Raw genomic sequence first — 10941 nt, forward strand, 5'->3', positions numbered from 1 at the left:
CAACAAAGCCCACATGGAAGAAGCACACCAGCTTGTGCGATCATGAGGTGTCCATATGATCAGGTATGAGGGGGAGTGTGGAGTGGATACTCAAAGCCCATCTGTAGGCAACTGGACATCCTTTTACAGAAGGGTCATAAGGAGGAGACAAGTCAGTCAGGGTGCAGTATAGCACTGATTAAACTTACAACTTTCCTCTAGTTCTTTAATGCTTCATCTCCCTCCCCCCACTATTATGATCCCATTTCTACCTTACAACTCCGGCTAGACCAGAAGATGTACACTGGTACAGATAAGAGCTGGAAACCCAGGGAATCCAAGACAGATAAACCCCCAGGACCAATAATGAGAGTAGCCATACCAAAAGGGTAAGGGAAAATGGTGGGAGAAAGAGGGAACCAATCACAATTATCTACATATAGTCCCCTCCTTAGGGGACAGACAGTCGAAATGTGGGTGAAGGGAAACATTGGACAGTGCAAGATATGACAATAATAATTTATAAATTATCAAGGGTTTGAGAGGGAGGCAGGGTGGGAGGAGGAGGGGGTAAAATGAGGAGGTGATACCAAGGACTCAAGTAGAAAGAAATGTTTTGAGAATGATGATGGCAACAAATGTACAAATGTACTTGACACAATGGATGGATGTATGGATTGTGATAAGAGTTGTAGGAGCCCCCAATAAAATGATTTTAAAAAAATGATGACAACATATGTACAGATGTGTTTGACACATGGATGGATGGATTGTGATAAGAGCTATAATTCCTCTTCAGACTCACTCAACACATGCAATGACGCTGAATGCAGGAATATCACAGGCCAGTAGTTTAATAGTTCTAAACTGGTCCTCAGTTTAAAGTTCCCAGAATACTCAGGAGAAGGCCATGCCCACACAGAGGCTCAATAGTCTATAATCTGATTGATAGGCTAGACTCCACCCCTTCCTCAATTTGGCAGATTATGTAACTGCCACAAACACTAACCAAAGACTTAGAGGACTTGGGAAGCTAACCTGGTCTCACGGCCTGAGTTTGGTTCAATACAGCCACTAGCAGGAACAGCCAAACAGTGCACCCTGCTGACTGGCTGAGCGCCATTAGGTACAAATATAAGCAGAGTGCTGTACTGGGGAGTCTGCAAAGGTTAAGAATTTGAAGGCCTGGTAGTAGGGTGGGCCCTGAAGATGGGAGGTCTGGGTGCAGAGAACATGCAGAGTCAATTAGGGTACTGGTGTTGACTAAGTCTGGGAGGCAGTAGTCAGACTCTGGGGGCAGCCATGGGATTACAGAGAACGCAAAGATAGTTAAGAGCATGCCAGGGGCACCATCATTTATGACAAGAATTTGGCAATTTTCTCTCAGTGTCCAGAGGATTCTGACTCATAGCAACTCCATGTATGTCAGGGTAGAACTGTGATCCATAAACTAGTCAATGGCTAATTTTTCAGAAGTAAATCACCACACCTTTCTTCTGGGGCACCCCTGTGTGGACTTCAACCTTCAACCTTCAATTTGGTAGCTAAGTGTATTAACCAATGTCAGCACTCAGAAGCTCCTAAGACAAGCAAACTAGACTGAGAATCAAGTATAATCATGGGCTTCATATCCAGCCAAGATCTCATAGGTTATAAGACAGTTCAAAAATCCTAACCAGAAAATGGGACAACGGGAATGTAACCTATTCTGGACCCCAACTTGTGTATCTCATGTCTCAGGTATATAAACCGATTGTGCGGCCATGCATATAATCATATAGTACACATATAACCTATAATACATGTGTCTTAATAGTCAATGAATGCCCCTGTTATGGGATTGTGTCATGTACTGTATTTCCTAAAAGCTTACCATGCATAACAGTATATGCTTCAACTCCTAGGAGGCAGCAGCTAATCTCGTGTATTGTGCCTCTCATATACTGGGTTGTAGAATTATCTCTCTGTTTAAGTTGCTTTAGGACATATGACTGTTAAGTCCACCCATTGCATTAAAACCAGTACTAGTGATAGTAGCCAAATGAGGCTAAGGGGCAGTAGCAATTTGGAAGTGAAACTAAAATGTATTAAAGAACAGAGAGGTAGACAATCAGTGAGTGTCATTGCTTGCAATTTAGACAAGCCACTTGCCAATCATGCAGATCCTCAAAAGTAAGGAAAAATGTCTCTGATCTTACAAGATCAGCTCCACTGAAAGTCACAAAGCAACTGAAAAGGTGAGAGGGGCCTATTTTGGATGTGGAGAAGTTGCTGATGCTGTGGATTGAGGACCAGACACAAAAGAGAATCCCTTTAACATGTTGACGATCGCAGCTAAGACAGGAAGCTTGTTTGTGGCACTTAAGAAAGAGCTGGGCCAGACCATGATGTGGTGTCCTCACCATGTTCAAATCACGTTATGAGCTATGTCACAGTAGGATCAGTAATGCGAAGGGATGCCCGACTATATTGGGAACAAATAAGAAACTTGGCAGAGATGGATATTAGGTTAAGGTTAAAATCTGAGGTGGGTCTCTGGAACGTCCGGGCTATTGTAGGGTTGAGACTTTGTTTCAACTACTGGCACATAAGGTAAGACCAAATAGGCACCGGACATGCATATCCAGGCCAGGAGTTTCAGAAGCTACCAAGTGCAGCCCTTTCATTTCTTTAGATAGAGCCAGGATTTCCAACCACCCAATTCAGCAGCACTTCCTGAAGGGCATTAACCGCTGAGCTGTGGCTGCCCTGTGTACACCTAGGCACTGCTCTGGCTAATCAAGTGGATTGGCTTGAAATTACTTCTGTAATGAAAACTAGAGAGAAAAAATGAGAACATATAAAACTCAATCTACCAAATCAAGATGCCAGAGAGAAGCAATTCTCCTGCTCAGGTATGCTGCTTAAGCTGTCCCTCCCTGAGTAAGATTCTTGAGCTGTAGTGATTTCTAGACAGGAGTGATTGAAGCACAACTCACTGCTTCCTGTAGCTGCTCCCTGTGTTGTGGGTGAGCAAGTGGGATGTGAATCGTTCCCTTTCCTCCTCCTCGAGTTACACTTGATTGGGCCTCAACTGAATACCCCTCAGAATGAGCTCTGGTTAGAGTTGCTCTCACCAGATGGGTGCGTGCTTACTCACATGTCTGAAATGCTTGGCTGAGTCCCTGGACTGACCACCAGGGTCTGTTCTTTTTGGTGAGTGTGCTTGGGAGTCTCTGTTCTAGTAAGTGCTCATGTAAGTTGTGTCTTCAGCAGCTCCTCCTGGCAACCTTGAGCCTTAAAAGTTGTGATGCAGCCGTTTGCATGTTCTGCAAAGCAAATTCAGGTGAAGATGGAGATAAAACTGAGGAAGTTCTCTGCGACAACTGTTCTCACACAGGAACGTATGTCAACCTATTCTTTTGATACCGTAACTCTGTGTATTCTTTCCATCTTTATTTATTTAAGTCATTTTATTGGGGGCTCGTATAACTTATCACAATCCATACATAAATCTATTGTGTCAAGCACATTTGTACATTTGTTGCCATCATCATTCTCAAAACATTTTCTTTCTACTTGAGCTCTTGGTATCAGCTCCTCATTTTTCTCCCTCCCTCCCCGCTCCTCCCTCCTTCATGAACCCTTGATCATTTATAAATTATTACTTTGTCATATCTTACACTGTCCGATGTCTACCTTCACCCACTTTTCTGTTGTCTATCCCCCAGGAAGGAGGTTATATGTAGATCCTTATAATCAGTTCCTGGATCCTAATTTTGTTATTAACATCCCAGGGCTGTTCAAATGCTACCCGGATTTTAGAACAAGGGAGCTGTGTTGTAGATCCTTTTTCTGAGATATTCTGTGAACTGGGGCAGGATGTGGTACTAGAACTGCCCACTAGACAGAGGTGGAGGCTAGTTGGGATGGAGACAATGTGTTTAAACTCAGAGACCAGGGATGGTCATAGAGCCAAATAAACAAACAAGCTCAGAAAACCTGTCAGGAGGTAAAGGGATCCAGCTATCAAGGTAGAGGCAGGACCCTGGATCCCAGACAGGACTGGTACCTAGAAGCAGGTCAAAGTAAATAGTTTTCAAGATAAGAGCTCCAACTCAGAGGATAAAATAAGGGCTCTGACATCAGAATGAGGGTGTAAAGCTGGGTCTTTGTCTCAGGGATATGGGAGGTGCCCTGTAATCTAAAAGAAAATATAAAGTAATAAAAAGGCAAAGAACTTGAAGCTGAACATCAGAAGTCAGGCTATTTAAAACTAGGTTGTTTAAGGTTGAGAAAGGCATCCTCCTTAACCCTCATGGGGAGCTGAGTCTGTAGGTCAAGTTCACTGCTTCCAACATGAACAACATACTGGAGACAAAGAGTAAACACTGGAGACCTGAGACAACCTTGAGGCTATGTCCTATGAGATGGCTTCATTCTGGGATCCTGTGTGTTAGAATCTTTCCATGTAACACTGAGCCTCTAGTTGTATTTCAGTTTCCAAGTGGCTGGGGGTAGCTTATAACCACATATTTTCGGGGGCTTCCATTGATGGAGTTCCAAATCAAGATCACTGGTTGTGGTAAGTGGATTAGGTTCCTGAAGATGTCAAAATCCTGGTGTCCTGTAGATATGATATGTTACATAGCAAACAAGATTTAAGGCTGTTTCCTCAGGTTGATGACGTTGTTGTTAGATGCCATTAAGTCATCTCTGGCTCATTGCAACCCTGTGTGCAACTGAACAAAACACTGCACGCTCCTGCACCACCTTCACAATTGTGCGTGAGCCCATGGTTGGACCAACTGCATCAATCCATCTTGTCAAGGGACTCCCTCTTTTTCACTGACCCTCTGCTTTTCCAAGCATGGTTTTCTTCTCCCAGGACTGGTGTAGCCTGATAACGTGTCCAGAGTACATGAGATGGAGTTTCTCAATCCTTTCTTCTAATGAAGAAATCTGTCTTTCTGCGAGGCACATTTGTTTATTTTTCAGGAAATCCGTGGTACTTTTAACATTCTTCTCCGACATTATAATCCAAATATATCTTTGTATTTGGTCTTTTGCCTTCATTATACATTTTCTAGTTTTGACATGTATATTAGTCTGGATACTTTAGAGACACAAATCCACAGAAACTCATGTATAAGAGAGCGTTTCATATAAAAGTTAAGTTCACATCAAGAAAACATCCCAACTCAGTGCGGCCCAAGCCCACAAGTCCAACATTAACCCATTAACTCATATGTCCAACACCATTCCACAAAGTCCTCCTCCTTCTCACAAAACACACACTAAGATGCCGACTGTAGGAGGAAAGCCGAGTCAGTGAATGTGTAAGCATCTCAGCGCCCACAGGGGTCTTCACACGGCTGCTCCAGCAGCCAGAACTGCACGGGGTAGGTCCATGAGGCTTCTCCTCAGGGATGGAAGTGAGCCTTGCTGGCTGAAGCAGGAAACTGGCTAAGACAGCTGCACCCTGGTCTGACCATCACAAAGCAAGAGACCCAAGAACTAGAAAGACAAGGATCACGGAGCCATTTATCTCTCCACCCTTCAGTTAACCCTGCATGTGTCTATTGGCCAAGTTGGCACAATAAACTTTAACTATATCAATATGCATATACCAAAAATAACACAAACAAACTAAACCTTGCCTTCTAGTCAGTTATGACCCAAAGTGACTCTAAATATAGGATTTCTCATGCTGTCATGCTTTTAGTGAGCAGAAAGCTTCATCTTTCTCCTACAGAGTAGCTACTAGTGAGTTTGAACTTCTGACCTTGTGGTCAGCAGTCCAACTCATATTCAATAGTAGTACAAGAGCTCCTTGAACATACCATGGTGTGGGTCATGTACACCTTAGTCATCAAAATGACATCTTTCCTCTTTGACACTTTAGATAAGCTTGTGCAAGTGATTTGCCCAGTACAATATGCTGTTTGACTTCTCAATTGGTGCTTCTATGGATACAATTAAAATGAAACCCTGTGTGTTAGTCTGGATTGACTAGAGAAACAAATCCAGAGGCACTCGTGTGTATAAGAAGGAGCTTTATGTACAAGAGCAATTGAATATTGAGAAAACATCTCAGCCCAGTCCAGATCAAGTCCTTAAGTCTGATATTAGCCCCTAAGTTCGATACCGTTCTATAAAGCCTGCTTCAGACTCAATGAAACACATGAAATGACACTGAATGCAGGAAGATTATAGGCCAGTGGGTGGAAGGTCTTGTGGATCCAGTGGTGGTGTAAGCATCTCAATGTTGGCAGGGGTCTCTACGTGGCTCTTCCAGGTCAGAGCACTAGCGTAGCTCTATGTGTCTTCTCAACTGGAATGTCTTGAAGGGAGTGAGCGTGTGTCCTGCCTTCAGCAACCTATTTATCTCCTTAAGGCTCCAAATGAGGTCATCAAACTGTGACCTGATTGACAGGCTAAACTCCACCCCTTCACTCTTTGTTTCACATTGATAACATTATGTAACTACCACACCTTGCAACGTTAATCTTTTCTATGCGTATCATGATGCGATCTATTGGTTATTTGTGAGGATTTTTGTTTTCTTCGCATTGAGGGGTAATCCGTCCTGGAGACTGTTGTCCGATCTTCACTGGCAAGTGCTGCAAGTGCTTTTGGTTGCGTCATCGGATATGAGGAGATGTGATGGATCCAAATTGGCTTCACCATAATGGCTCTTCTATCCATCATCTTTCTAACTCTTGCCCATTAATTGTGAATAAGGTGTAGAGGACGTGAGGACTGGCTGGTTTTTTCATTCCACTGTGCCGCCTCAGAAGCAGGAAGAGGAAGTCTCAGACTCACTAAAATAAATATTCATGAGCGTAGAACAAGAGCAAGTTCTCTGTGTGGAGAAGTGGCAGTGGCAGTGGCAGTGGCAACACAAGGCAGAGAAACAGACTCCCTGCCCAGGGAACAAGTGAGGCAGGGTGACCTCAGGCAGGGAGTTGGCTTGCAGAGTCAGGGTTGGGACATTTAGCAACACTCGTGTGGCTTGGAAGTACTTTCCTACACAGAGCAGAGGCCAGGGACTCCCTAATTGAGAAGCCAAGGAGCAGGGGGAGATGTGCCTGCCGGCATGGTTGAAAAGAGATGCTGCTATGGACACAAAGGACGGTATCCGAATTATCTTCCAGGCAGGAGTTCCCAGGCTTAGGGGTTGGTCTAGTTGACTAGTCGGTCTTTACATTCTCTCCATGTAAGATCCATCTCTGTACTAATCCTGCAGTCTGCCACCATCCCTTAGCCAAGCTTGGCTGGCAGGTTCTTCTTCATGACAGACTAGCCGTTCAGCCACTGTTCTAGGAGTGCCAGTGCAGGTGAATGGGTCCAGGTGCAAGGTCACTGGAATCTGGAGATGTGTCCAAGAAAAAGTCCAGCATCAATCCAGGGTTATTGAACAGAGAGAGGAAACAAAGGTAAGCTGACAGGAATGAGCAGCAAACCAGATTGGAGCAAAGGTTTCATTGCAGGCCTAGGGGGGCGGGGTAGGGGGACATTGCCTGAGCCCTTAAGGGCTGCTCATTCAGGTTTAGAAAGGTTTTCATTGTGTCCTGGGAGGGTGCCATTCAAAGCACTTTGAAAGCCAGGCTATAGGGTAGTAACTCATACTAGGGATGAGGAGCAAGAGCTATAAATCTGTGGAGCGTCTGAAGGGTAGGTGGCAGAAATGAGCTGTGAAACCCAGCAAACCAAAGTAGAGTAAGGGTGAGAGAAAATCTGGAGTCTGGGGAGGCAGCTTGAGTTGAGAGGAGCATTAAGGTATGTCAGATGGGAAGCAGGCAGAGCAAACTTGGAGCTGGGTGATTCTGCCAAACTATTATTGCTTCTGTGGTCTCAATGACCCAGCCTCTTGTACTGCCCTGCAGCATTTGACCCCGAGCTCTACAAATGTTTGTGGATACATTGATTCATACCAGCACAGTGGCAGGCCGAGTGAGTTTCACTGAGTGGACCCTCAACCAGCTCTAGTCCTGCGTGACTCTCTGGCCTTAAGGCAGCTACATGTTCTACTGAGTTTAGGACCATCTGTTGGCAATTGATCCACCCAGAACCTCCCACCCTAAGAGTGTTTTGTTTTGTTATTTTTAGAACAGGAGAGAAAGGTGGAGCATTGGACTTCCTGTAACTTCACAAGGAGGAAGGGGCCTTCCCATCACAACATCGGTTGCCCAAGGCTCATTCTTATGGGGCTGAGGTCAGATATGCTTCCACTCTCCACCGTTGTACCAATTCTGATGGCTACGGTCCCTCCTACAGCACTCTGTATTTGCTGAGTTCCATAATTCATCACAATGACCGTACAGAATTCACAGAACATGCTTTGGAATATGGGATTTATTAGAGAAGCTAACAGGTTACAGTTTAGAATCAGAAATGCTCAGGATACAGCTATTTGGACCAGGCTAGGCTCTTCTGTGCTGTGCTGAGAGGCAGAACTCTTGCTTACTCTTGGTTTCTTGGCTTGGCCTCTGCACGGCTTAAGCAATGTTATAAAACTCTCTTAGGGCTGCCAGTAAAAGGCATTCAGTAAACAGGGTTGACTAGAGAAATAAATCCAGAGATACTCATATGTGTATAAGAGAGAACTTTATATCAAAAAGTAACTGTATATTGAGAAAACATCCCAGCCCGGTCCAGATCAAGTCCATAAGTCCAACATTAGCCCATACATCCGATACTAGTCCATAAATTCCTCCAGACTCATGCAACACATGCAATGATTCTGAATGCAGGAGGATCACAGGCCAGTGGTGGAAAGTCCTGTGGATCCAATGTTGGTGGAAGCATCTCAGCGCTGGTGTGGGGTCCCTGTGGCTTCACCAGCTCTCTGAGTGTGTCTCAACAGGAAGGTGAAGCAGAGAGAATGTGTAGCCCACCTCCAGGGAGAAAGAAATGAAGTTCCCAGAATCTTCATGAGAAAGTCATGCCCACAAAGAGGCATTTTCAGACTGTGACCTAATTGACAGGCTACACTCCACCCCTTCACTCTTAACATCTCCAATTTGACACGAGATTATGTAACTACCACAGCAACTATGCCTTAAACCTAAACTCCAAAGTGCCCAGCTGTTTGTATGTGCCACTAAAACTATCTCTCCCAATTAAGTGGCTGGCAGCACCCATCTCCATAAGCCAGCTTCCTGCCCTCAGCTTTACTAGCTCTAGAGAGGCTATAAAGTTCATTGCTCTGTCCCGTGCCCTGCCTCTTCGTTCTCTTGCTGTGGCCCTTCAGATGCTTCTCAATCATTGTAGCTGTCTCCCGAATCCTGGAAGTTCAATGCATAGAAGTTCTGAGGTCTAAAGGGTACATTCCACTACTAACGCTCATTCTTGATTTGCTGCCCTACTTCTTAGATGACTCATTTTAAACCCAGAAGGATGGCAAACTTACCAACTTCCTCTTTAGTGTTCAACATTTTACAATCAAAATTACCAGTACATCTCGTACCTCCCTCAACCTTCCCACCGCCGTTGAGTCCGTTCTTCAGAAACCCACAGGGGCAATGTTACCCGGTCCTACAGGGCCACCGTGAAGTCTAGTGACAGCCACTCAGCTGAATCCTACCAGTATCTCCCCCCGCCTTCTCACACCCAGGCCCATCAGGAAGAAACTCCTTTGGTGAAAGTTACAGAGACTGACTAGAAGAAGCCTATTAAATAATTCACTGCACTATGGGGAAGTATTTTTCTAAGAAAGTTGTAATTATTTTCTCTGGTACCTTTCTTAAAAGAGTTCATAATTTTGAGATTAGATTTCATTATATTCTTACTTAATTTTCTTTCTTTCTTTTTTTATTTTTTACTTAATTTTCCTTCAACAAACATCTGTGTCCTGGGATTTTAGCGATGGAATAAATATTCCTTGTTCTTCCGTGGCTCATAGTGAAGCAAGAGAAAGTGCATATAAAAGGCTTCAACAAATCTCGGAATTCCAAGATAACAGAATATATGCACAAACTTTTTGAAAGCCCCTCATGCATATCTAATCACAACGCAACACCCATCATGAAGATCTACAAATACAATGGGATTAGAGAATTCTGATAAGAATTTACGAACAGGGCCATTTAGGTAAGGCCTTAATGAATAGGTAACCTCTTTGGTAATGTTGGGGAACGTTCTCAATTTTTTACCTAGTTCAGGCGTTCTAATTTCAGTTTTGTTGATATTTTTAATTCGACGATTCTTTGATGTAGAAAGCTGCCATGCACATCGTAGGTTTGTAATAAATATCCCTGGCCTTTATCAACTAGATGCCAGAAACACCCTATTACTTGTGACATTCTAAGTGTGTTTTGAGTTTGCTAAATGCATCTTCGAGGTGAAGAAGGTGACCAAATGAGACCTACTTGAAGAGTTAGCAACCGATGACCCACAGCTAAATCTGGCCCCCAAACCTATCACTGTGGAGTGGATTCCAACTCATCGTGACCTTTTGGGACAGAGTAGATCTGCCCCGTAAGATTTCCATGGAGGTCATCTCTACAGACGTGGGCTGCTGCCTCTTTCTCCTGCAGGGCCGCTTTCGGTGAACTGACCTTTTGGTGGGCAACAGAGTGCCTAACTGCTGTGCCATGTGGGCTCCTGTGGTGGTCACCTAAACCGGTGTCAATTTAAGGATTAAGAGTGTAGGGGTAGAGTCTAGGCAGTCAGTCTAGAGATAGCCAATGAGTCCCCTGTGTGGGCATGGCCTTCCCCTGAGAATTCTGGGAAATCTGGTATTTCCTTCTTGGAGGTAGAAGACACCTCTCTCTCTGCCACTTCCTGGGAGACATTGCACAAGACAAGCCACATGGATGCCACCAGACCTCTGAAAGGCAACACCCTAAGAGTGTTTTGTTTTGTTATTTTTAGAACAGGAGAGAAAGGTGGAGCATTGGACTTCCTGTAACTTCACAAGGAGGAAGGGGCCTTCCCATCACAACATCGGTTGCCCAAGGCTCATTCTTATGGGGCTGA

At 44.4% G+C, this 10941-nt stretch overlaps 1 protein-coding gene across 1 annotated transcript in view; it reads left to right on the forward strand.

The window, feature by feature from the left end:
- The window catches only part of ZMAT4 (zinc finger matrin-type 4), a 532047-nt gene that overhangs the window by 306683 nt on the left and 214423 nt on the right, over positions 1-10941 (forward strand). Inside the window, 1 exon segment of the mRNA XM_013005877.2 lies at positions 9587-9601. Within this exon segment, the coding sequence (XP_012861331.2) occupies positions 9587-9601 (15 nt within the window).

This window comes from Echinops telfairi, unplaced genomic scaffold (assembly GCF_000313985.2).
Source record: "Echinops telfairi isolate 266 unplaced genomic scaffold, ASM31398v2 ScPeMD7_9;HRSCAF=40, whole genome shotgun sequence".
Classification (NCBI taxonomy): domain Eukaryota; kingdom Metazoa; phylum Chordata; class Mammalia; order Afrosoricida; family Tenrecidae; genus Echinops; species Echinops telfairi.